Genomic DNA, 25,844 nt, shown 5'->3' on the forward strand with positions numbered 1-25,844 from the left:
TATTTTGGAGCCATAGCTCTTGTGTAAAATCCTCATTTGAAACCAAACCATACTTTGGAAACCTAAGCATTGAAAATGTACCCTAGTTTAAAGTCCTACTTTTGAACCCTAACCCTAGTTTGAATTCCTCATTGTAAACCCTAACCCTCTATAGTGCGTCTATTTTGGAGCGTGGGAGGAAGCCAGAAGAAAGTTTGTTCACTTAATTGTGAAAAAAAAAAAAAGTATCAGATTAGAGCAAGAGAATCTTCATTTGCTTATTTATTAAACATTCTTCATGTTGGAAAGCGGACACAATAGTATGAAGTTCAGGAGCCAAACCAAAAGAATCACGTTTGTCAAGTGAGTAGGTTAGTTAAGAACACAACAACTTTGGTTCATACATCATGAAAGCCTGAAAGAAAGAAAAAAGTCCAAGAGTTAGCACCGATTGAGAAAAAAAAAAGATGATAATAATTCAAAGCTTCCCAAGTGCATCATATGGACAAAAGTGGTCTTTTCATTCACATTCGAATATTACAATTTTTGGTTTGATGGTCGTCGGACATAAAAGAAAACAAAAAGCAGGCTTTGAGGTAGACCAGTGATTCCCAACCACGATGTGCCGCGGGAAATTGTCCGAAAAATGATCGTTTAGTCACGACAATAACGTTCATCTCTCTGTGCCAGTGACGTATAGTGACAGGCGCGACATTTCAATGCTCTTCCACTAGATGGCAGAAGATACAATCAACCCGCCAGAATGCGAATCACTTTCAGGACATTAAGATCATCATAATTATCATTCTTGCTTTTTTTTTTTTTTTAATTTTTGTCCGGTTTCACGCCATTGAGAGTTTTGGCGTGTCAAATGTGCGCCGTGGCTCAATAAAGGTTGGGAAGCACGAAAGTAGATGATGACCTCACACTTCTGTCGTTAGACACGGTCAAAAAAACGGCATCACCTGAGCAAGGAACAGATTCTTCATTTTACTAAACAAAGCAACTTTTTTGAAAAGTTTTTATTTAAAATTTTTAGAAAATTGTAGACAGTGGTACCCCTTGACCTGTGAGTAAATTGAGTTACAAATTAATTTTCTCAATTGAAATGAATGAATTGAATTAACTTGATTCCTTTTGTTATGTTAAAAAACAACATGTCATTACCGAATGTACTGTCGTATCCGTGCGTCGGATACGTGCAATTAAGAGCAGCTCCTTGCATGTGTGATCATTTTGTTGGACTGTCTGGCATATCTGAAGCGGGAAAAACAAAAATAAATTGACCAATTGACAGCCCGTAGGTCGGTTCCCTCGTAGATAAGTCCAGGTGCCGGCGTCGTCCCTTCTTGCGGCCTCAGGCCAGCTCGTGCCCGATGAAGCGTCGCAGGCGCTCCAGGTACTGCGAGTAGAGTTCGATGTCGTTGTGCCCCGCCCCCTCCACCCACAGCGGCTCCACGGCCTTGGGGCACAGCTCGAACAGCGTCAGGCCGTGCGAGAAGTCGATCACCTCGTCCTCGGTGCCGTGGATCACCAGCACGGGGGACGTGATCTTGGACACTTTCTCGATGCTGCCAAAACACACGATGCAGTTTCAGCATTTCACGCTTGAATTTATTTTTTCATCTTATTTATTTTAATGTATTTCATTTTATTTTGTATTTGATTTATTTATTAATTCCAATTTTTTTAAACGTATTTTATTTTATTTTATTAATTTTTATTTTTTGCATTTATTTTTATGTTACATGTTTTTTTTAAATCTATTTAAATTTTTTACATTTATATATTTTTTTAATTTCATTTGATTTACTTATTTTTAATTCTTTTTTTATTCTTATCTGTTTTCATTTAATCAGATTTTATTATTTATTTTTTTAAATATATTTTTATTTGATTTATGTTTAATTTGTATTCTTTTTGTTGTTGATTTTTTGGTATTTATTTTACATTATGTACTTTGTCTTTTTTTTTTTAGTTCATTTATTTTTAATACACATTTATTTTATTTTTAATTCTTACTTTTTATTTTTTTAAATATATTTGTATTTTTGCATTTATTTTTCATTTTTATTATTTTTGCATTTATTTTTCATTTTTATTATTTTTGCATTTATTTTTCATTTTTATTATTTTTGCATTTATTTTTCATTTTTATTATTTTTGCATTTATTTTTCATTTTTATTATTTTATTTAGTATTTTATTTTATTTTAAAAATACTATAACACTATATAGTGCATAGTACTATAATTATAAAGCTATATTACTGTAATATTTTAAGAGCTGAAATAGGAAAAGGACAAAAATTGGACAAACTTCACAAGCTTCAACCGACCATTTGGAAAAATGGCTTAGTGAAATAAATGTACCAAATACAACCCGAGCGAGCGAGTGGCCGGGTGCGACTCACTTGGGGAAGGCGTCGAAGCAGTACGTCTTCTTGGTGTCGGGGAAGGCCACCCGCATGCCCGACGTGAGCGGCGAGTGCAGGACCACCGCGCCGCACTCGTAGCGGGACGCCAGGTCCACGGTGGGAACCGTGCCGATGCTCTGGCCGTACAGGATGATGCTCTCGGGGCTCACGCCGTACCTGAGGGACAAAAGAAAGAAATTCAACTGGAACGTCATGAACGGGTGGGAGAAAGTTCTCAAATTTTCTGAGTGGTATTTTTTTCATGTGACAAAAAAAACGGACATTTGGATAGGGGTGTGTACACATATTCTACGTCTTATTTTAAGGCGACGGACCGCGTGCGGAGGGTGTGCCAGGCGGCGTCGATGTCGGCGTAGAGGTCCTTCTCGGTGGGCTTGCCGCCGCTGACGCCGTAGCCCGAGTAGTCGTAGGAGAAGACGTTGCAGTTGATGCGCGTGCCCAGGCCGATGTAGAAGCTGCTCATCTGGCCCAGGTCCACCGCGTTGCCGTGGGAGAACAGCACCGTGAACCTGCGCGCAAAATGGCCGCCCGTTGCCAAAACGTGAGAAATCATCAAGCCCAGTTTGAGCCGGTTTGAGTGGGACATGAGATGTTTTTTTTTTCCCGATTTGGATTTTGTTTTCATTTAGCAGGAATTGGAAAACAAATGATTGTAATTGCATTTGATCAATTTAAAAAATAAATAAAGTAGCACTCTTTGGCCACGGGATTGTACTTACATTGTGGACTTTTTGTAAGACAGCTAGACTTATATATAACTATACCATAATTCAAATTAATTGTCATAATTTTCTAGTTGACCGATATTAAAGTTGTTTCTTGTGTTATTTTGTTGCATTGAGTTTTGTTTTGCATTAATTCCATTTTGTTACACATTTTCAGGTTTGTTTATGTAAAATGGTAATTTTAATGTTTTAGTTTTGTATCTCTTCTCTATTTTATTGATCAATGTTTTAGTTAAATTTTTTATTCTCATTTTATTGTATGTTTTCTGATTTGTTTAACTTGCAACAAACAGAAGAAAAATCAACAAATACCGATATATATATATATAAAAAAATTTTTTTGGGGGGCTTTAGACTTATTAATATCGGCCCATTGAATCAGTTAGCCAATTAATCAGTTAGGCCCTAATAAAAATGAGACTTTACACGGTTCTGATCATCTGGATCAGATCGGCTGATAAAATGCATTTTATGCAAAATCAGTGATCGGTTGTCATGTCATAATTTGCTGATCAACAAATAAAGTCATTGATTGGATGGGATCAATTACATTGATTTTTATCCATTTATTTTAATTTTGTGGGCCGGTAACAAAAGTTGCTTAAAAAGCTTAGGTGGATCTTTTGATCGCAATAATGATCTTTTTCTTTTTTTTTTAACTCCTAATCGTGTAAAGCCTGATAAAAATGGTTCAATAAAAGTTGTGACTTGCAAAAGCAGAAGGCCGCGCTTCGGTTGAACACACCTGGAATTAGGAACGCATCGGATGTACATGCAGCCGATCTTGTTCCCGCGGCTGGATTGCGCAAACGAGACCTCCACGGTGTCCAGCTCGCGCTGCGTGTATTGGAACTCGGCGCGCTCCGTCAGGTGCAGCGTCCATTTTGTCTCGGCCGAGGGCGGCGCGGCGCTGCCGGCGACGCCGCAGGTGCGCAGGCTCGACGCCCTGCCCGAGCCGGCCGCGGCCGAGCCGGCTTCCGGATCGGGGAGGAAGGCGTACGTCGGCTCCGGCGGCAGGAAGGCCAGCTTGGCGGCGATGCGGCTGGGGCACGGCGGGCAGCAGAAGAGGCCGCACAGTTCGCTGACAGACAGGCCGTTCATCCTTCACTGTGGACACATAACAGCGCACGCGCGCCATCAAATTCATGTTTCGGATTTTTCAGGATTTGGGGGCGGATCCCGCTTGTATAGATCTGCCCCTGAACCGAGCAGCCGCATTCTCCACATTCGCAACCAAAACAAGAGCCATCTGTATTAAACTGACCTTGACGTTTGGCCCGATGAAATGGAAACAGCAAAAGTAAAAAAGCAAACAAAAAAAAACTATATAGTGGTGGGAAATAATGATCAATTAAATAATTACTCTGAATAGTTTTTTTTTAAGATAGCTGTATTTTCTTGAGTATATAAACTCGAATTGGGTGTTTTGTGAATGAAATGTGTGTAAAAATAGTCATGGGAAAAATGAATACTCAACTAATGTATGGATATATTTAAAAAAAAAAAATAGTATAGTACCAAGGTAGGTAGGAAAGGTAGCGTAAAAAAAAGTTGTAGGAGGGTAAATACATCTTTTTTTTTAAACGAGTATTTGTACTTTGTTACTTCTAGGACTCATCCAATATGGATTTTTTTTTAGGCTGATTCCAATTTCAATATTTGGCAGAATAAAATTTAGGTGATCACGTAAAAAAAAAAAAAAAAAAAAAAAAATAATAAAAATGGATTAAAAAACACTTGTTTTTTGGGTCCCCTAACTCTTTACAGCAGAAAGAAAAAACATTTAGTTAAAAAAATTTTTTTTTTAATGCCATTATCTTTATAATTTGCTAATGTGTAAAAAATAATCACTTAAATATAAATAAATAAACGCCCGATGTTCGCCGATTTTAAAAGAGCTAATATCGGACGATTTATCTGTCGGACGCGATTTGCTTCCCACCACTGTCCCGAGTGTTTGAATTAAATGTGGGGATTAAAATAAATAAATTAAAATAAAACCTTAAGTACGGGTTCGGTAAACTACTTGACAATTGTACACCCGAGCAAATAGTAGGAATGTGAACTTACCTGTTTAGTGGAGTATCTTTGCATGAGCTAACTTTCAAATTATTATGATGAAACAAAAATGTCTCCTTCCTGAATTCCCTTCGGCGACGTGGAAATAATTATTCACCGCATAACTTGAGACTTAAGTCCTGCTGCTCTCATCCATTTTGTCAAAGAGATAAATGAGGGAACAAAAAGTGGGTCCAGAATTCAAGCAGAAATGTTACAAGTTTGTAAAAAAGAAAGCAGCGTAATGTTTGGATCCTGCCTGCCAATGACGTCACAATGGAGCCCAGATAATGCTGATTTGTTGTCCTCGTGCCAGCTAATGCTAACCGGGCTCAGAGCTAAGTAGCAAGAAGACGACGGTTGGCCGGCTTAAAACAAGCAAACAATGTTCCTACGGAGACAAACGAAGGCAAAATAAGATTGGAACACGGTCTCCAAAGCGTGTCATCGTCTCTTGGTGAATGTCCATGTAACGCCGGCGTCTCCTCTTGTCTCGGAATTTGTCTTTTTTAATCCATGTTCGTTTGTGCCGTGTTGTGTTTTGCCAGGTTTGCCGCATCCGGAAATGACAGCTGCCGGATGTGACGTCCAACATTTTTTCACGGGACATTCAAGGGAAACCGACCGAGCAGGTTGTGTGACGAATTCGCATTAATTCCATGAAGGAAAAAAAAAATGAAACGCAGAAGAGGGCCAACTTAAAATGTGTATGTAAAATAATTTGTGTATAATACTGTCAATAAAAATGTATGGATTTTTAAATTGTATGTTAATAATTTATAGGATTTACCAACAATTAAAAACGTCCATAGACATGCATGTCAGATTAATTGAACACTCCAACTTGTCCATAGGATGGTTGTTCGTCTCTGTGTGCCCTGCGATTGGCTGGCAACCAGTTCAGGGTGTACCCCGCCTACTGCCCGAAGCCAGCTGGGATAGGCTCCAGCACCCCCGCGACCCTTGTGAGGACAAGCGGTTAAGAAAATGGATGGATGGATGGAAAACGTCCAATGTTAATAATACATTGACATTTTTCTAAATTAGGTAAATGAAAACAATATGATTAAAATTTGTAATGTGCTCGAAATTTGAAGAAACTCATTTAAAAAGGCAAAAATGTCCAACTACGGCAAATATTACAGGGCTTTTGCCTCTTGATCATAATTTAAAACTACTGAACGACGGAAGAGTTGTGTGATAACCGTAGAACCGGAAGTGGACCTGAAATGGGACGCAATACTCTACTCCAACAAGGCCACTAGGTGACAGTATCAGACTGCAAACACCTTCTCGTCTTTGAAGAGTTAATTAAACTGGGTGACCTTTTTTTTCTGCATCAATGAAAACAAGAACAACTCATTTAAAATAAACTTTGTGATTTTATTGTTTTTTGTACTTGAACATGTCATACAATCCTAAATCTGGAAAAGAAAAAAAACAAAATGATAAGATATCTGGTGGTATTTCTGGAGGGGAGGAGGAGGAGGAGGAGGAGGAAGGCGCTCTGGCTGGAGTGCCAAAAAGGGGACAAGAACAACTAGCACTCTGGGAACACATTTTCCATTCACGTCTATTAGTTCAGTTCCTTTCCATCGGACAAAATAAATGAAATTGTCTTCAGTTCTCACGTTCTATTATCGCCAACTTACAACAGCTGCGTGATGATGAAGACATAAAAGACAGAATTTAAAAAAAAAAAACAAAGTAAGGATATTAAGATTATTAGGGCTAACAGTCACTCACTTTAAGATTCTATCCCCTGTTTAAAGTCAATATCAGGGCTTAAGAATGATTTAGGTATAAATTGTGTTGGTTTACATTCAATCAACTCTTTATTTGGGAGGGGAAAAAAAGAGGGGGATAAAAATCCACCACAAAATAAATCAGAACTTGGAAGGGGCCCCAAAAGGAATCCAAATGTTCTCAACTTGACACTTTGCTAGGATTTATGATAAAAGGCCAATAATCCAACCACAGCACATTGAGCTGGTCCCTCAAATGTTATTTAGTGTAAAAAAGAAAAAGAAAGAAGAAGCCCCTTTTACCATCTTTTCAAACAGCAGCAACATGGCTATGCTACAAATGGAATAAAAGATGGCGGATACTATGTCATACTATGAATACACGTGGCCTGCAAGAGATAATTCCTTGTACTGTAGAAGAGCGGTAGGATAATTACGCAAAGTACTTAAATGCTTAAATGCACTCTTTCTTTCACCCTCGCACCTTTTTCTGTCCGGCAATTACATGAGCAGCAGCCATATCGTATTTACATTAGGGGGGGAGGGGGGGGGACATTTGTTAAATTAGACCTCCAGTTTGCAGCCATGTATTGTGCTACTGCTATGTGGCTCATTGCAACTGGCTACAAAACTGTCATGTGTATGTTAGGCAGCATACATGCATATTATCATTATGATTATTTCTATCTTTCAAGAAGGCTTTCGGGTGAAATCTCCAGATGAACCAAAAAAATGCACTACAGTATTAACCTTTACATGCTATCTTAAAATGGACTTTTAGACGTTTCAATGCTCATTCATTTCTGCACAATGTTGTGGTCTCCAGTAAGGAGCTGAAGAGACAAAAAAAAAAAAAATGTTTATATCCTCTCATGGCTGTAATATTTTGCTGCGAAAAGTGACGCTAGCAGGGGACTAGCATGAGAGCTAACAGGCTTGGTAGTAATAAGTACCTCACAATTGCAGCAAATAACATCAGTTAAAGTAGGTTTGCTGTTTTAGCCAAATTAAGCCGTAAAGATGATAGTGCGTTTGAATTTCACCCGAAAGCCTGCTATTTCGTGAGTAAGCGTTTTTTTTTTTTTGCAAGCCGGGTCAGTTTTCATTCAGCACATGTCAGTGGTCTGCTGGTGCTTGGAGCGACAAGGAGCTTCACTCAAGTTGCTCACACAAAAAAAAATTAAAATTAAATAACAACAAAAGGCCATTTGGCGCCTTTAAAAATCAAGTAAAAACTGAAAATGACCGCAGATGCTGAACAAAACTGAGCAGGTGCGCCACACGCTTCTTTAGCCTCTTTCACACCAAATTAAAAAAGAAATACAATTTGTGTACTTTCTGCAGTCCATTTGAAATAATTTTGTTGTTAAATTAAATGTTTAAAAAAAAAAATACATTTCATCTACTAATTAAAACCTAACTGAAATGAATCGATTATGAAAATAATTGTTAGTTGCAGCCCAGTGCGCTAAATGTTTGTAAAAACAAATGTAGACATTTCTTTGACTTCACTTCCTGTAAAGGAAATGACATTTCAATCTTAAAATTTTGATTTAAGGATAATGTGCCACGTTCCCAATATATTTTAATACTTTTTTTTTCCGACAAGGACCTAAACCGCTAAATTCACAACAGGTGAAAATATCCACGGACGACCACGTTTGTGCCTTTCTGTGACTCTTCCGGTCTCTGTAGCTCTGCTTGAGAATGGAAGAATCATGAACAAAGCATAGAATTTTGATGTCCTTGAACATTTTCATGGCTCAAATCACCTGTTGTAAATTTTGCCATTCAGTTGCGCATGAAGTGGAAACGGGCTGGACGTGCATTCAAAAGTTTAGCGGGCAAATCGAGTTTGTGAGTCAAGGATAAATGCTGAACCGTCCATTCTGATGCGGAAACTTTACAGGGTCTTTGTGTGAAAGAGGCTCAAAGTCAGCGGTTTCGCTTGTGCTTCTGTCCCCGAATGACCTTTTTGCGCAGTCAGAGCTTGTGTACTTATGGTTTCCCCCTCCTACATTGGTTATACTGTATAATCAAAATGGAATTTGTTTGAAAAAAAAATAATAATAATGCTAATCTGACGTGATTTGCAGACACATGCTGCCAATCCTCCAGCGGACCCACCAAATGATACAAAATAAATAGAAGGCAATCACACAAGCTAACTACAATATATTAATATAGATCTTCTCAAGTCATACGCTCATTAAAACAGGAAGAAAAAAAAAACATATTCAATCACTCGGTTAAGTCAAGTTACACCCGCCCCGCCCCCGCTCAGTTAACTGTTCATGCATCCAATATAAGTCAATATATCAAAGAGAGACACTGCTGGAAAATGCTGAGAAAGTCCAAAAGTGTGGCGATTGAGAAAGTTGGGAGAGGGGGGGTTGGGGAGGGGGGGGGGGGGAGTGGTGGTGCAAAAAATAAAATTTGACATCATTTTTACTGGCGGAGAATCTGAAGCCCTTAAAAAAGGTCTCGCTGAGCTCCCCGTTGGTGCGGAATTGACCTCATGATCCATTTCTTTCTTTCTTCACAGGGATGGGATGAAAAATTAAAGAGGAAAAAAAAAAACATACACACAACCCCCCCCCCCCCCCACCCCCAGCCCAACGACAAGGACATTTAAACACCTCCCCTTCCCCACAGCATGTCCGAGCCCCTGCTGCTTTTCTCCCACACACACACACACACACTCGCATACAAACACAATCATACAGAAAAACACTCAGTCACTAGTGGAGATGCTAGTAAGGGAAAGTGTCTGGACAGTGGCTGCGAGTGCGTCGCCCCCCCCCGCCCTTCCCCCGGCTTAAGATCACCATGAACGAATGAAGCCGTGATGTCGGGTGTCACCGTTGTTGCCAATTGTCAAGAGAGGCGCGCGTGTCGTCGTCGTCGTCGTCGTCGAACTCGAGTCTTCATAACTTCTGGATTTTCTCCGCCACCACGATGGGGTTCTCCTTGCGTATGCGGGCGGCGGCGGCGCTCCGGTAATCGTAGGGACAGTCATGTTTGTCGGAGTAACGGTGGATGGCACAGAACAGGTTGCCGCAGCGGCAGTCGAAACCTGCCACGCGGGAAGGAGATTTTCAGGTCAACGTTTATTGGATTTTGGGGGCATTTTATACTTGGAAAATCTCACGGAACAACAAACAATGTGCAATAGAAATTCTAGCTCTTAAATTTAAAAAAAAAGTTTTTTTTGTTTTTTTTAAGCATGTTTATTGAGCAACTTTTAGGGTTCGTAAAATAGACATCGTTGGTTTAAAAATCTAACAAAAAGTTTAGGGGTCTCCCACGGGCAGTAGCATGTCTTCAAGAGTTAAATAAAAACTTAAGTAAATAGTAGAGCGGTCAAAGGCTTTTTCGCCCGCCAAATTTAAAGAGCACCTGTTTATGTGTTAATTTTTCAACACTTAATGTTATGAGGATGTCTTGAAAAAAAAATTATCCACTGCACATACAGATTTTTTTAACACAGAAAGTGCAGAGAGTTCCCAGGTTCAGCAGCATCTCTGAAATGTATTTATTTATTTTTTCATCTCTGAAAATTTAAATACCCGGTAATTAGTTCCCTGAAGTTAACACTTTTTAAAAAATAGATCTATTATCAGCCGTATGATTCTTCTTCGCTGCCTATATTCGTGAAAATGCTGAATATCGGTGCAGATAATCGGTCTATCTCTAATCCCCTGCCGCTATATAAGGTAAGGTGTTTAATAAAAAAAAATAAAAAAATAAAATAAAAAAAAATTAAAAAAAAAATAATAATAATAATAATAATAAAATAATAATAATAATAAAAAAATAAAAATAAAAAAAATTAATAAAATAAAAATACATTGCAAAATCAAGTGCAGTCTTACCAGTGAGGCCAACTTTCTTCCGGCAAGAAAAGCAGCGGTTCTTTTTCTTGTTTTTGTCAGGAGTCTGCTCGCCATCAGAGGTCTGCGCAGCTTCTCCCGCTGGCTCTGTTGAGACACAAGGAGCCGATTGTCATTTCTCTGCGAAAGTCGCGGGGGGACAAAAGCGCAAATGCAAAAAGCTGAATGCAAAACAATATCAACTTTATAGCTATCAAGAGCCATATCTTGTCTCGTTTCTGTGAGTCTGTTTGTTTGTTGACTGACGTGCTTTGTACAAAATCAAGACACTGTCAAACCTAGCCCTCAAATAGCAATTACTACTTTCCTATTAGCCATTGTTTTTGGTGACATTATGATATTAATCACATTCCAAAGTTGGTTGCGATATTACGAATGGGCTGTGTGCACACTCCGCTTGAGGCTCCTGGATTTGTACCCGAGGTGCTGGACAATTCCTCTTCTTCGGCATCATCAGCCTCCGCTCGATCCGAGTTGACGGCTCCCGAGTCCTGGGAGATGCTCATGGCCGTCATCTGCTGAGTTACTGGACTGGCAGAGCCAGGACTGACACTACATCAACACAAGATTGCACACAAGTAGTACATTCATATAGTTAAATATACTAGTTACAAAAAAAAAAGAAAAAAAAAAGGCTTCTTTTTGTTCGAGAATATCATCTTATATTTTAGATGATAGTCATCTTTTTCTGAAGGCACATTACAAGAATAAAAATGTATTTTGGAAATTCAATTGAATTGAATGACTTCATTATAACTCAACTTTAATAGCACAACATTATGACTTCATTTTGGAAAAATACGACTATTCTTGTCAGATGATGACTTTTTAATTATCCTGACAAAATAATTTGATGTTTTTGGAAAAATACACATTTATTTTGATCATTATTTTTTCCAGATAAAAAAAAAAGTTAGTAACTTGATGAATTTTTTCTCAAAAATAGCCACCAAAATGTGGTAGCCATGTTGAACTCGTTTTACACTTTAAAAGGCGGGGGTCTGGCGTGGTGAGTGACATGGGTGTCACTATATGCGAGTATAGAGTTAACTAAAAGCGAACTGTCTCCTTGTCACCAAATTATTTTATTCGATTAATTATTGGACCGGCGCCAAAGAGGATCTGAAAACGCCCGCTGGTTGAATGCACAGGCCATCATCCCACCTGCATGTTCCTTCGTTGGGCGAAGTCCGCCCTGCCGCCTCTGTGACGGGCGCGGGGGCTGTGCTCTCTGGAACCATATCGGCGGGCCCCGGCATCCCCGACGGCGACGTTGCAGCTGCGCGGGGACAGAAAAGTCTCAATTTCACATCACAATGCTGATCATGTGATGCTTTTTGCTCTAATGCCATCCGATACAGTGAATTCCAACCGCCGGAAAATTATCCAGTTCCACTTAATTGTTGCGAACATTAGTTATTTACTACAAATGCAGCTTTTGCTCTTCTATCTTGTCCTATTTTTTTCTTTCTACAAATGTACCTCTGCTCCATTTATGCCAGTGACAGCGGTAAGCAGAATTAAATGCTGGTGTGTTGAAAAGAGCTCCCCCCCTCCCTTTGACTTGAGCAGATGAGCAGATGAGCAAATGAAGAAAAGAAAATCTACCTAGTGACAGCTTTTAAATTGAAGAAGAAAAACGTAAAATACAGCATGTGCCCTGGTTCAATCAAGTTTGGGATACACTGTTGAAACTTTTTTTTTTTTAAGCATTCAAGTGCACGCCTCTTCCCTTCATCCTACCTTTCTCCCCCGGGGGACTTGATCTCCCCCCTCCCTGTTGTCTCTGTAGGTGTTCCTTGTAGCAGACCGAGCACATGCCGTTGGTGCGGGGGTTACCGTAGAAACCGCATCCCAACGCGCAAAGCATTGGCACCTGGGTCTGATTGGTCTCCTGAGCCATGCTCCAACAGAGAGGGTGAGGGGGGATGGGAGTGGATTTTCCTGGAGTGGGGGGGGGGGGGGGGGGTAGCAAGAGTTAAAGTCAAGGTGATCCACGCTGAGTAAAGGAATGAGTATATTGGGCTTTGGAGTTGTTAAGTATAAACAACTCCAAAGTCCACTTCATACACGCCGCAACTTAACTTTGTGCGACAGAAAAGGCTGAGTGTGTGTGTGTGTGTGTTTGGGTTTTTTTTATAGAGTGAAACACTCCACTTGGGCACTATTTACATAGCGAGCAATGCAAATTTGCCAATGTGTATGCAAAGGTGAAGTATTCATTGCTAATTGACGTGCTCCCTTCCACCCATGGCAAGCATGTGTTAGCATGTTGTGCTGCGGGATAGAAAGTGACGTGCTAAGTCGGCGGCGCTCTCCACACACGTTCGCTCTTTACCTCGTCCTCTGTGTCATCCGGGCCCCGTACTTTATCGCACAGTACACTTGAAGCAAGACAACAAAAATGAGCCGACTTCACCGACAAGTTGCAAAGTGACGTCACCAACACGCAACGAGCTGTTCATTTTAAGTCGGGGGTGTTTTATTTAAGCCGAGACAAAACTCCAACCCCGCCTGCGAAAGTTGACACGTCGTTTCCTCGCTACAAAGTACAAGTCTTCTGATTTAAACGAATAAAAGGGCCGTGGATTAAACATAACGTAAATCGACTCTAATTAAGGGGGCGGGGGGGGGCCCTTTCTAACAAACAAGCTCCTATACTCGATAGGGGCCATATAACATAATGGGTAAATATTCCCGATTTATTTATCTAATTATGTTAAGACTCACCTAGTCTTTTTTTTTTATAACTCAACCCGGTTTTTTTCTTCATTCAAACATTAACCAAGTAGCACAACCCGATGAATCGACAAGTGTGTGCGTTCAAGGAAATGGTAATATAGCGTGTTTCTGTTGAAGTAAAACAGGATTTGCCTTTTAAGTTTAAATTGGTGCACCTATTAGAACTCAACAGGGGTTAACATTAGCTAGTAGCAGTGCCGACAAACCAGCAAGGGGGTTTACGTTCGAAAAGGAAATGCTTAATATTGATCTTATCGTTTTGTTTTTCTTCAAGTAAAACTGTTCTTGTGCACTTATTTCAACTCAATCAGTGCTACTTTTCATTACGTGTTCGATATTAGCTGGTAACTATGAATCGTAAAGTGCGTTAAAAGACAAATGTTATATATACCGTATATATGTGTTTTGTTGAAGTAAACGCCACAAGCTATTTTTAGTTCGCTGTCAATTCTATTTAAAACGTACAAATCGAGCAAGTTGGAGAAAACGGTTAACAGCGTCGCTTTTGGACGCTCAGAAACAAAAGGAACACATCCATCCATCTGAACCCGTTCACCCGCGTCCTAGAATGTATTCAAGGTACAAAAAAAAGGTTTAAAATAAAGTGCTTTTAAAAGCTGAGCCAGTGTGAATGAGCGCATTGAGTTTGGTCGGCAGCAGGAAACAATTGACGAGCAGTGGGGACCGTAGCACAAAGCAAACAAGCCCCGCGGAACAAAAAAGCCCATTTTTAATCTTACATATCACTCGGTGGAGTTTTATGGCGGATACATGACAACAGTGCGAAAAAGCAATCTCCTCGTAAATTCCCGTGTGTCGAAAATCGGAACAAAAGCCGAGTGTTAGCCGCCGACTAGCGTTAGCACGGATGCTAACGTAAGCGGCCAGACATCATCCAAGGTCTGCGGTTTACATCAAGCAAACTAACATTCACGCCGAACGAGGACTTTCTCGTGCGGGTCGAGCAGGACGGCGGGTACCTGGGCGTCACGGTACCGGCGGCTGTCGACGACCTTGGGGTTGAATTTTTTGTCGGGAGAAGTTGTGCGCCGAGCGGCCTCCTACGCTAGTGCGCGAGCTCCCGACATTGGAAACAACCAACATGACGTCATCCCCCAGCAACACAAAAAAAGTAAACCACCGAACAATCCACTACAAAAGCAATCCAACTCCTTAACAGATATTTATTCACATCATCCAGGTAATACTGCAATTAAAAACAGCATTCAACAAAAGTTTACAAAGTGTGCGTATGCAAGCTAACATTAAAGACACTTACACTTTTAAAGCAGACAATTATGCTTTGAAATAGTAAAGTGCACTGACTATAATATTGGAAGACCACAAGTCCATTATGATTAACTAAATTCAGTGCATAGCAAACATTAATGGTAGTGTTGTGGGCCATACTGAACTCCCACCTATTCAATACAATTATCACATTAAATAGATTGTGTGTGTGTGTGTGTGTAATATGTTAAGTCTCTAAGGCACCTTATGGTGATATTGACTCATATAAAATATTGCTGTGGCAATGAGGCCAAGGAACTATGTTGAGATGAGCAAAAGAGCCTTTCATTTAGTCAGGCCTGAGCTTTGTTGAATAGAAAATGTGCTTTGTTGCCATCTTGTGGCATCTATAGGCAATTACAAATCATGTTTGTGTTTGTGAATTAGGCCCACTTGTGGATTTTTGCGATTCATAGCAGGGTTTGGTCCCGATCCCCCACTAATAAGTGGGGTTCACTGTATTCACCACCCTCCATTCTTTTAGTCGCTATCCTTCTGTACATTTTTTTTTTTTTAATCAATGGTTATACTGTAAATTGAGTTTGAAATTATTACACTGTTTTGGCTCATAGTTTGTATGTATTTGGAGTTTAAACTATCAATATAGGAAATTCGAAACAATTTAGAGGGTGTCAATCACTCAATGTTTTTCCCCACTGTTGACAGTAGGAAAATTTAATACAATTATTGAAAATGCAAAAACATGACTAAGGATCATTCGACATTTGCTGGGAGTGACTCGGCCGTTTGCGTCTCTCCCGCCAATCTCTCCGTGATCATGGGCGCGAAGGGTCCCACCAGCCAGTTGAGTGGTGTGTTGTTGAGCAAGTACTCCGTGACACCATCCAGAGACTGTTGAACCTACAAAACAAGATCCCGTTTAACACTCGGCACAAACCAATCTGTCACAAACACATGCCGTGGGGGGAATTCACACTTGGGTCAAGTGGTGACGGCTCTTCTCCAGGAGGATGGGCGTGAGGGTGCTGGTGTCCAATAGAGAGGCTTGCAGCTCGTCGGCCGAGCGTCTCGCCCGGGTCAGCTGCTCTTGCACGGCCCCTGGCAGACCCTGAGCGCTCGACACCACGTTGGAGCTTGCCGCACGCACCTGCTCGCTCAGGCCTCGCACCATGGAGAGCGCACGCCACTCCAACCGCTGTGGGAAACGAGGACAATTGATATACAGCGAACCCCTGTTTATGATGGGGATTTTATTGATTGGTGGGTGTAGAACATTATGGAGGACCAAAGCTGCCAAAATGAAAAATGAAAAAAAAAAAAAAAGTAAAAATAGAAAACGAGATTAAAAATAAATGTGGAAATGCATACAAAAATATATAAATCTAATTAAATATAAATAAATAAAAATGGTCTGCTCTCACATTTATTCATTTCATGCTACAGATGCTGTCAGCACGAAATATTATTCAAATGAGGGGGCGGTCCTAAGCGTGTCTTGGGTTGGACCGATCGCAAGTTGTGACCGTGGACAAGATAGTCGTCCATTGCTGGAGCTCTCCATGCAAGCTGGCGAGGCTTCCTTGTTCACCGACCCGCTCACTCGACCATTGAAAAGCAGTTTGCAGCGGCGGAGTCCAACCCAAGACACGCTTAGGACCGCCCCCTCATTTGAATAGCATTTCGTGCTGACAGCATCTGTAGCATGAAATTAATAAATGTGAGAGCAGACCGTTTTCATTGATTGATATTTAATTATATTTATATATTTTTGTATGTATTTCCACATTTATTTTTAATCTCGTTTTCTATTTTTACTTTTTTTTTTATTAAAAAAAAAATTCTTCCATTTTTATTTTTCATTTTGGCAGCTTTGGTCCTCCATAATGTTCTACACCCACCAATCTGTTCTATTTGTATATTTTTGTATTTATTTTTTTAAATATTTTTCTTTTTGTATTTTTACTTGTATTTATGGAGATTTGTAGTTATTTTTTTGTATAAATTTTTTTAGTTATACTTTTTTATATCCATTTTTATTTTCACTTGTATTATTTTTTAATTTTGGCAGTTTTGGTCCTCCATAGAACACAACCCAGTAAATAGACCATTATAAATAAGAAATAAAATAAAAGCAGCTGACCTCCGCCTCATTCTGGCTGACATCAGATTCAGCTTGCCCCCCTCCAGGTTGCCTCTGGCTCCACTCAGTCCAGCGCTGCTGCAACTGCTCTATAGCGCCCCCTATTTGGTTACTGCCCGAAGCCATACTGGTGCGGGCGGTCTCCAGCAGGTCCATAGTGCTGGTCATCTGGGCCACCGTGGCGTGCGTGGCATCTCTGGCTCGCCGCGCGCGCACCAGGGATTGCTGGAGGGCTCGCTCCTGCACTTTGGCAGACAGGTTGCCCAGACGGACAAAGTAGCTGGGACCGGTTGATGAGACGCTCCCCTGCTCAGTGGCAGGTTCGGCCACGGCAGCTGAAAAACAAGATTTAAGGAGATTATGAAAAGCAGCAATACATCGACATGCTTCCACAAACCCGTTCCTACCCAGCTCCCTCTCTGTGAGCGGCAGGTTCTGCTCCACCCAGTCCTCGGAGCGGGTGAGGGCCAGGCCCATGCTGTTGCTGACCATCTGGACCACGCTGGTGCCCATCACCGTGCTGATGCCTTCGCTGACGGCCGCTCGGGTCTTCTCCACGCCGCCCATCACGACCCCGACCACGGTGTCTTTGGCGCCGACCACGGCGTCTTTGGCACCTGTCACCGACTGGCACACCATTCCCAGTGTGTCGGACACCACCTGAAAGATGGCGGTTGAAAATAGTCATGTGTGTGTTTAAAAGTTTTGTTATTGCTACCGAGGCTTGCGTGCCTCAAGACTGTGGTCATGATTTGTTACCACCATACCGGTAATTTGTTTTTTTCAGTTTATTGTATGCTTATAGCAGGTATTTTCTTTTTTTTATACTTCAACTACTACTTTTACATCACCACCATAAGAACTGAACTGTCCCACTGTACTTTCAGCAAAGAAATAATACACAGTGGCAAAGTAACTAACTTTTTAAAACTTGTATGATGTTATGTCATTTGTGTATGGTGTGCAAAATAAATAAATAAATAAAAAATAAATCGATTCTCATTTGGTACGATTCAGAATCGATTTTAAATGTCCCAAAATAGATTTTTAAAATATATTTTTTATATGCCTTTGTCTGTGTGTGCCTTTATTTGGAGCGCTGTTCATGTTGTACCCGATTTGGCCACTTAGGGGCAGTGTGGTTCCACACGGTCTAATACACTATTAAGTTGTAGCCACGTTAAGAGAGTAGAAGGAAAAAGTCACAATCAAGTTATTCCAATAAAATACGTTTTTTTTTTGCACTGTGGAGCCGTTCTTTTGAGTAATAAAAGTGCCGCGAGTAGCGCGCTATTTAGCACTAGCGAGTCAGACTAGAGTAGATCATTACAATTCCTTGCACATCTATAGACTGAAGCAAAAATCATTGTCATTCAAATCATTTTGAATCAAAAGTCGTTCTTAAATCAAAAATTGATTCTGAATCGAATCGTGAGACATTCAAAGATTCCCACGCCTAGTAAATTTTACTTCAAATGTTTGAATTCAATTGCTGATGTTCAATGTATGAATAAAACCTTTGAAGCAACCAGAATCCCCAAATGGATTGTGTCTTGACTATTTTGTGACCAAAATTTAAAGCCAAACTCACCAGCCACTTCATTAGGTACACTTGCACAATCTATGACCGACGTGACGTAATCCTGATCCAACTATAGAAGGGCTCCATCAAGGACCAAAATGGGTAAAAAAGAAAAAGAAATTGTGGCCAAATATCTCTCTCACCTTTTCTGCTGGCCGCTGAAGAATAGGCAGCTTCTCCTCCATCTTATCCAGCCCTTTCATGGCGTATTCATTCACTGTCGCCACTGCGAAGAGTACACACATCACATTTTGGCTTTGTGTGGCACAAAATAAAAAATAATGACACCAGCGACCTGCTAATTTGCTGCATTAATAGAACATTTCATACATTTAGATTGCAAAGGGTTCCTCAGTTCAGGACTGCGACATAATCTCAATTGTTCGGAAACTTAACTGAGCCTAACTAAAAATATTTGCATTTGTATACATTTGTAACTCGGCAACATGATATGTCTCATGATTTAATTATAGACCTACGTTGTGGCTCGATAATGTTCAAAAGAGGCTTGGATCCCGTGGCGGCAGCCGTTCCAAGGGTTCGGACGCCACTTTCGGCCACATCCATCACTCCCTTCAGTATGGGCACGCTGTCTTTGGTGCTCGCGTAAGCATTGCAGACCGCGCCGCAAGCAGAACTCACCAGTGGCAAGTTGCTTACTCGAGAAACAACATTCTACGGAAAAGAGTCGGGGAGGGGGGGGGGTTTGAACCATGGTAGCGCCAGAGGCTTTCTAAATTGTGATTTAGGTCATGATGCACCTCACCTGCGGCTCCCCGTTAGCTGTAGCTCCAACCTCATTAGTCTTCTTGTTGTCTGCCATTGTTGTGACTCCTGAATATAATCTGACAAGAAAGATGAAGACGAGTCAAAACTCACATTGCTGACACACATTTGTGCATTTCAAAGCTGGGACATTAGTGGGGATTTACCCGACTTTATCCACATCTTATATTGACTGATTTATGGAAGTGATAACCGCGCCACAGTGGCCAAAACATTCGGCCAAAATTTAAAACATCACGAACAAACTAACCACCAGGGGGTGCTAGAACGGCAAAAAATGGAATACATCTAAATGTGGTGCTTTTAAGATCGTGACATGACGACAACAATATTGTGGCAATTTTTATATCGCGATGTCACAGTTATTGTTACATCCCTAATTTGAAATTAAAACATTCCTTTTTTCATATAGTTGAAGTTATATAGGCCAGCACGACCGAATATTAAGCAGAATGGCATGGCAACACAGGAGCTGAAATCTGATTGGCTAAAAAAAATAAAAAAATAATCCAATATACATGTGCTGGTAGCAGTCCAACGAAGAGAAACGCAACAACGAGAATAGAATGCTGAGAATAAATGAATAGAAATAAAAAAAATATTCAAATTTTGGTTGTAAATGTCCCTGACCACCCACAAGTCTGTTGTAAAAGTAAGATAGGAACTGATCTCATTACCCCATAATTGCAATCACCCTCTGTCATTGATGTGATCAAGGGTGAAATTCCCTGCTGGTGATGACATCACCCAGTGCACTCTGACTCCAAAATGTCATTTTGTTGCAACATCTAGGTTGGGCAACATGTTTCAACAGACACTGCATGATTACAAGTTTTATTACGACTGTGACTCCCTGATAAACTAAACCTAGTTTGAACTCTTGAATAAAAAATTTTCAGTCTTCTTTTGAAATGATGAAATGCAAAGAAGTTGTTGCGCTGAAATGACCTTTGATATTTATGGGCCAACTAGCATATCAGCAGGAAACTGTTGAGATACCTGCAGTAGTAAAGTAGTAAATTACAGACATCCATTTGAGAAATATCAACAAGCACAGATAGCTGGAAAATCTATTTCTACAGTAACAAAAGTACTATTTGTTGCTTCCACCAACTGTGAACTGTAAAGTTAACTCTGTTTTGTTTTTTAATGTGCTCTACAACTAAATTTAAATTAGATCAATACAAAAATGTTATAGTCCTCCAGGTAACGTAAAGATTTGTACGTCAAATAGTCCCCCGAAGAGGGCGTAGTGTTACCGTATTAGTGACTCGGCAGCTGACTTCTCTTCCACTTTCTTTCTGAATGACGAACTTTACCCCAGATGACAAACACGCCACGAGTCAGTCAGTACATTTGTCAGATATGTCATTTCAGATGGTTTAGTAATCACAACTTCTCACACAGTCTAAACATTCAAACACAATTCAGACATTTGTGTCGCAGATAGAGTTTACAAGGGCACGTGACGTGGAGCAACATGGCAGCTCAAAGTTAAAAAGTCAGTTTAAATAAAGTAGAACCGAACTTTCAAAAATAAAAGACTGACCTTAAGATGCTGCTCGTGGTCGTGGGTTCCTCTTGTTCTGGTCTGACCCGACTGTGCAGAGACGTTTGGTTCTGGCTGCGTTAAAATCTCCGATGGATCGCGCTTTGGCAATTTGGCAATTTTAAGCCGGACTGGAAGGCGGAGTAGAGATGTGTGCTGTGAACTTTTGACCAATCAAATCACAGCGCAACACAAGTAAGAGGTTACGTCAGATAACAGGAAAAACTACAAGGACGACCCCGCCCATTTTAGACTTCCTTGTTAGTTATTCGGCTATGCCTTTTAATAATATAATGGGAATATCTTATTTTTTCATTGTGAAAATAAGTATTGATTACGTTGATATACATTCATCAATATTTACTTGTGTAAATAATATAACAAAATAGTAGAAAACGGGATCGCTTTACACCGATTTTAAAGTGTCAGCACTGCTTAACTGAGTGCTTTAGGATTGATAGGATTCTTTGTTTTGGCAAGGCAAAAACACACTTTTTTGCCCAGTTTTTAATTAAATTTCCTCTTAATTACGTATATATTTTCAATTAGTCTTTATTTTAGCCTTTTATTGTATTTCTTGTTTATTTGAGCGTTCTCTATTAAAGATAAAATTTGAATGTGCTCTGAACTATTTCATTAACTCATGTGAACTTTTAGTTATTCTTATTGTTAGTATTGTAATAAAAATGACATTTTAGCCAATTGTATGTACAGTGGTGCCTTGAGATACGAATTTACTGTATTTTATTATTATTATTATTATTTCATACTCCACTGGAATAAACGGTAATGGCATTAATTCATTACAGTCTCACCCTCCACCCAACAAGCAAACAAACAAATGAGAAATAACACTCTATAATATTGAACTTTATGAAAACATAGTCATGAGACTCATGACCTAAATAAATTGAATTTAAGAACTTAAACTGCTTTTTTTTCATGCTTCAGTTCACTGGACATTGTGTCACTCTTTCTGATGTTCAAAACTTGACCACTTGGAGGCAAATAATATGTACCTAAATTGGACTGTACTTATGTCAAAAATTTGATCAACAATGTTGACCAAATATTCTATATTATGACTAGAGAAGTTTCGGTTGAAAATGAATAGTGCACAAAGAAGGAGAAGAGGACTTATTTTTCTTCACTTTATTCACCAAAAGCTAGCATTACAATTCAACAAACATTTTCCAAGGAATATCAACAATAAAAAACTGAGCATACACGGCACAGAACAGTAAATGAGACACGAAAAAATAATACCTAAAATACAAGTCAGAGGTCTAAAAAAACAACAACTACTCATGATAATACATACAATTAAAAGCTTGTTTGGTTTGACCCATTGCAATAACAGTTTTCAAATTCTTAATCACTCTCCGCACCCTTAGGTGGCGATAATGCACCTATTTTCCAACAACTCCATTGGAGCGAAGTAGAAGCAGAGCGCCACTACGAAAACGTGTTGTTTCAATGTAGTTTTTGTGCTTCTTTCTTTCACCATATACTTTAGGTCTGTTGTCTTGGCAGCACAACACGTTCACAGATTCTTGTTGCTATAAACTCACCCTCAGTGGACTTTGAAGACGTTAGCTTCCGCCATATAGCTGCAAATAGACGGAGACGTTAAGGTTAGCCGCGCATAAAGCTTAGCTGAAAGCTAACGTTTGTAAAATGTACATAGTCAAAAATCAGCGAACGTTGATGAAGCAGCTACTAAGCGCAACCGTCGGACAGATACTCGAACTGTTTGAGAGGACGATCGTAGAGTACGAGGAGGAACTCTGTCGAGCCAAAGAGGAGAACGAACGACGACAACGCGAGCTGCTGCACGCGGTTCTCAAGCCTCATGTTCGATTGCCCAGAGCAGGTTTGTTTACTCCTTGCGCCATCGTGGGAGGGGAACATACACATTTTACACACATTGTACTGCACAAAGGACTTAAAGTAGACTTTATTGCAATAAGATATGTGACCTTTCTGTGCATCATTTTCAGTGGCAGAACATGGTTCAAAAATATATTTGGAGTGCTGCTGTATGTTACATACAAATAGCAATTATTTTTTTACCGTTTGTATTTCCTACTGCTTTCCTTGTCTTGTGCAGATGTGCAGAAGGTCATAGTGCAGTATCGAGAAGAAGAGGAACGAGCAGAACCACTCAGTATTAAAGAGGAAGATGGCGTGTGGAGCAGTCCGATTGGGGAGAGAGCATTGAAGGAGGTGGCTGATGTCAACATGTTGCCATTGACTGGTGTGAAGCGTGAAGATGGCGAAGCTCAGTTTTCAGAGCTTCATCGCCCTCAAAGTCAACACGTCACAACAGAAAGTGACGGGGAACGCCGCGAGGAATCGCAAGCAGGCGACGTCGCTCCACTATCAGATATGGATGAAATGATGGAGTGCAGCTCCAGTCTGAAGCAGCCGCTCCACTTCAGAAAGGAAGATGAGGACGTGGCGAGCTGTCAGGACGCAGACGAGCGTCAAAGGCCTCGTCACAGTCAAAGCGAGGAGGCGTTAAGTCGACGTGTGATGACAGGAGCTGGCGGAGAACAGACAAACGACACCTCATCGCACTCTTATGACGCAGATGACATGCAAGAAAACCAGAAGACTAAAAAGAATTCCGAAGGTAAAATGATACATCGCACAGACGACAAGCGATTTTACTGCTCTCCGTGTGACAAAACATTTACCACCAAGCAAGGTTTGACGATGCACATCGTGACTCACTCTGAAGAGAAGCCTTTTGTTTGCACAGTTTGCGACAAAAGATTCTCCTTCAAATATGTTATGGTTAAACACATGAAAAGACACACGGGGGTGAAACCTTTTCAATGCCTCGTGTGTGCCCGAAACTTTTTCGAAAAATCTGACATGATACGGCACATGAGACTGCACGCTGTGGAAAAACCTTCCGCCTGCCCCGTGTGTGCCGAAACATTCATCTTAAATACGGACTTGAAACAGCACATGAGAAGGCACGGTGCGGCTAAAGCCTTTACCTGCTCAGTGTGCGCTAAGCAATTCATCAAAAACGTTGAGCTGAAGAGGCACATGAGAACACACGCCGTTGAGAAGTCCTTCTCCTGCTTATTTTGCATGAACCAATTTGAGAGCCTACATAGCCTCATGTTCCATATGAGAGCTCACACCAAGAACGGGGAGAATCCTTCGGCCTCCTGCAGATCTCGTCAAAGCTCGACAAAAGAAGCTGATGGGAACGCTCCGGGCACGCAGCCAGACGGCATATTTGCTCCACTATCAGATACTGACATGATGCCATCTGACGCCGATCACAGCGACCACGCCAAAGAACCCCCGGAGAATGAGAAGAAGCCGCAAGGTGACATGACACGTAACGATAGCAAAACTTCCAGCTGTTCTGCATGTGCGGAAAAGTTCTCCGACGGTGCAAGTTTGCACAGACACGTGAAAACACACGCGGATAAGAAAAGTTTTACGTGCCCGTTTTGTGCTCAAGTTTTATGTAGCAGATTGTATTTTATCAAACATGTAAGAAGACACGCTGAGGACAAGCCATCTACCTCGGGCTCCTCAAGTCAACACATAACAGAAGCTGACGGGAAATCTTATAGCAGCTCTGAATGCAGCAAACCGCTTGGGAAAGGAAATTTGAAACACTCAGGACAGAAACCGTTTGTTTGCTCGGATTGTGATAAAAGTTTCTCCCACAAGCGTAGTTTGAGAAGACATAAATGGGAGAAACACTTTTCTTGTTGAGTTATGTGCTCAAAAATTGGACTATGGGTTTGAGATGGAAAAAAAACCACAACACATTGATGTTTTTCTTGTTCATTTTGTGGGTTAGTTGTAAAATGCCACCCCCCCGTTTGAAAATTGAAGCAATATTTCCCATAGGATCTAATGTCAATCTAATTAATCCGTTTCAGATACCCTAACATATCAAAAATACGTTTTAGAGACTGTACAAAATCTGGGATATTTTGGAGGAAAAAACAACAAAAACCTAATCGTACAGAAACTTGGTCCTACAGAAACAGGTTTCAAGTAGTTTTTTTTTTTAATGGTAACGCTACAAATGTATTGATTCTTTTTGTGAATAAATAATTGTTTGAACTTAAAATGTATATCTTTTTTATTTCCTGTTGGGATTGTGTGCATGGTCCTACATGTAGACGACACATTACCCATCAAAAGTTTTTTTACAAAGGCGCATGGTAATACACATCGGAGAGAAACCTTTTGCCTGCTCACTTTGTGACAAAAGATTCTCCGTCAAGGTGTGTATGACGAGACACATGGAACGACGCACGGAGGCGAAACTCGTTGTTGTTCACTTAGCGTTCAAAGATTCCATTTCAAGTATGAATAGAAAAAACACATCAAAACTCACACCGGTGAAAAACCTTTTACTTGCTCAATTTGTGGTACGAGATTCATAGATAAATTCAATATGATGAAACGCATGAAAAATGAAAAGTTTCACCAGTCGAGCATACCTCATACAACTGAACATTGATAATATACACAGAATACCGATACCAGCCACCGATACTTCTGACGGTGTGTACTGATAACGATTTGAAAAAAAGTATTGAAAATCCCTAATGTACAGTATTTTCTGTATTTTATATACATTTTATTCCTGCAATTTTGGGTTTGTGTTCAAATATACATATAATAATATGTTATAAATGTGTTTTTGATTATTATGTTTGTCCTGAATGTCATTCCAAATCCACAAAAATGTATTAGGCTTACTCACATTGTACTAAAGGGTAGTGTAAGACCCGGTGTAATGCATGTCTGCCATCTAGTGGTGATTGGTGATATTATGACCTAAAGCCACAGTCGGATCTTGTATATTCACAGTTGAGCACCCACAGATGCGCATGTTCTTTTCTTTTTGTGTGTGGAAAATGAGTCATTCTCGGGGGCCACTCAGAATGTGGTTACAGGCCGCAAGTTAC

The 25,844-nt window shown here is 40.3% G+C and overlaps 4 protein-coding genes across 4 annotated transcripts; 1 reads left to right on the forward strand and 3 right to left on the reverse strand.

The window, feature by feature from the left end:
* Positions 1-243: 243 nt before the first annotated feature.
* On the reverse strand, positions 244-5,765 carry abhd17ab (abhydrolase domain containing 17A, depalmitoylase b). Its single transcript, XM_086089247.1, has 5 exons — positions 5,211-5,765; positions 3,886-4,247; positions 2,730-2,924; positions 2,392-2,571; positions 244-1,550 (listed from the first exon to the last, which is right to left on the reverse strand). Exons 2-5 carry the CDS (start codon positions 4,239-4,241, stop codon positions 1,337-1,339), a joined length of 945 nt encoding a protein of 314 aa, XP_085945373.1. The 5' UTR covers positions 4,242-4,247; positions 5,211-5,765; the 3' UTR covers positions 244-1,336.
* Positions 5,766-6,560: 795 nt separating this feature from the next.
* Positions 6,561-14,711, reverse strand: LOC147166447 (AN1-type zinc finger protein 5). Its single transcript, XM_086089251.1, has 6 exons — positions 14,559-14,711; positions 12,580-12,780; positions 12,001-12,115; positions 11,255-11,388; positions 10,819-10,923; positions 6,561-10,019 (listed from the first exon to the last, which is right to left on the reverse strand). Exons 2-6 carry the CDS (start codon positions 12,737-12,739, stop codon positions 9,871-9,873), a joined length of 663 nt encoding a protein of 220 aa, XP_085945377.1. The 5' UTR covers positions 12,740-12,780; positions 14,559-14,711; the 3' UTR covers positions 6,561-9,870.
* Positions 14,712-14,744: 33 nt separating this feature from the next.
* On the reverse strand, positions 14,745-21,038 carry plin3 (perilipin 3). Its single transcript, XM_086089241.1, has 8 exons — positions 20,887-21,038; positions 19,318-19,396; positions 19,031-19,226; positions 18,695-18,777; positions 17,377-17,629; positions 16,970-17,304; positions 15,806-16,024; positions 14,745-15,729 (listed from the first exon to the last, which is right to left on the reverse strand). Exons 2-8 carry the CDS (start codon positions 19,372-19,374, stop codon positions 15,583-15,585), a joined length of 1,290 nt encoding a protein of 429 aa, XP_085945367.1. The 5' UTR covers positions 19,375-19,396; positions 20,887-21,038; the 3' UTR covers positions 14,745-15,582.
* Positions 21,039-22,325: 1,287 nt separating this feature from the next.
* LOC147166449 (uncharacterized) lies at positions 22,326-24,997 on the forward strand. The gene is made up of 2 exons (XM_086089238.1): positions 22,326-22,759; positions 22,997-24,997. Exons 1-2 carry the CDS (start codon positions 22,564-22,566, stop codon positions 24,631-24,633), a joined length of 1,833 nt encoding a protein of 610 aa, XP_085945364.1. The 5' UTR covers positions 22,326-22,563; the 3' UTR covers positions 24,634-24,997.
* The last annotated feature ends 847 nt before the right edge of the window (positions 24,998-25,844 follow it).

Source organism: Leptonotus elevatus, chromosome 11 (assembly GCF_054856555.1).
Source record: "Leptonotus elevatus isolate MCC_2025b chromosome 11, RoL_Lele_1.0, whole genome shotgun sequence".
Classification (NCBI taxonomy): domain Eukaryota; kingdom Metazoa; phylum Chordata; class Actinopteri; order Syngnathiformes; family Syngnathidae; genus Leptonotus; species Leptonotus elevatus.

Excerpts from the sequence above, each read along its gene's own strand:
- abhd17ab (XM_086089247.1), bottom strand. The coding sequence starts at position 4,241 with ATGAACGGCCTGTCTGTCAGCGAACTGTGCGGCCTCTTCTGCTGCCCG. Across the intron at positions 2,925-3,885 it reads CGATGCGTTCCTAATTCCAG|GTTCACGGTGCTGTTCTCCC; the intron begins GTGTGTTCAACC and ends TTTTGCGCGCAG. Across the intron at positions 1,551-2,391 it reads TGCTTCGACGCCTTCCCCAA|CATCGAGAAAGTGTCCAAGA; the intron begins GTGAGTCGCACC and ends GTGTTTTGGCAG.
- LOC147166449 (XM_086089238.1), top strand. The coding sequence starts at position 22,564 with ATGTACATAGTCAAAAATCAGCGAACGTTGATGAAGCAGCTACTAAGC. Across the intron at positions 22,760-22,996 it reads TGTTCGATTGCCCAGAGCAG|ATGTGCAGAAGGTCATAGTG; the intron begins GTTTGTTTACTC and ends TGTCTTGTGCAG.
- LOC147166447 (XM_086089251.1), bottom strand. The coding sequence starts at position 12,739 with ATGGCTCAGGAGACCAATCAGACCCAGGTGCCAATGCTTTGCGCGTTG. Across the intron at positions 11,389-12,000 it reads CCCAACGAAGGAACATGCAG|TGTCAGTCCTGGCTCTGCCA; the intron begins GTGGGATGATGG and ends GTGTTGATGTAG. Across the intron at positions 10,020-10,818 it reads GAAGAAAGTTGGCCTCACTG|GTTTCGACTGCCGCTGCGGC; the intron begins GTAAGACTGCAC and ends CCCGCGTGGCAG.
- plin3 (XM_086089241.1), bottom strand. The coding sequence starts at position 19,374 with ATGGCAGACAACAAGAAGACTAATGAGGTTGGAGCTACAGCTAACGGG. Across the intron at positions 17,630-18,694 it reads TTCAGCGGCCAGCAGAAAAG|GTGGTGTCCGACACACTGGG; the intron begins GTGAGAGAGATA and ends GCCATCTTTCAG. Across the intron at positions 15,730-15,805 it reads GCCGTCACCACTTGACCCAA|GTTCAACAGTCTCTGGATGG; the intron begins GTGTGAATTCCC and ends CTTGTTTTGTAG.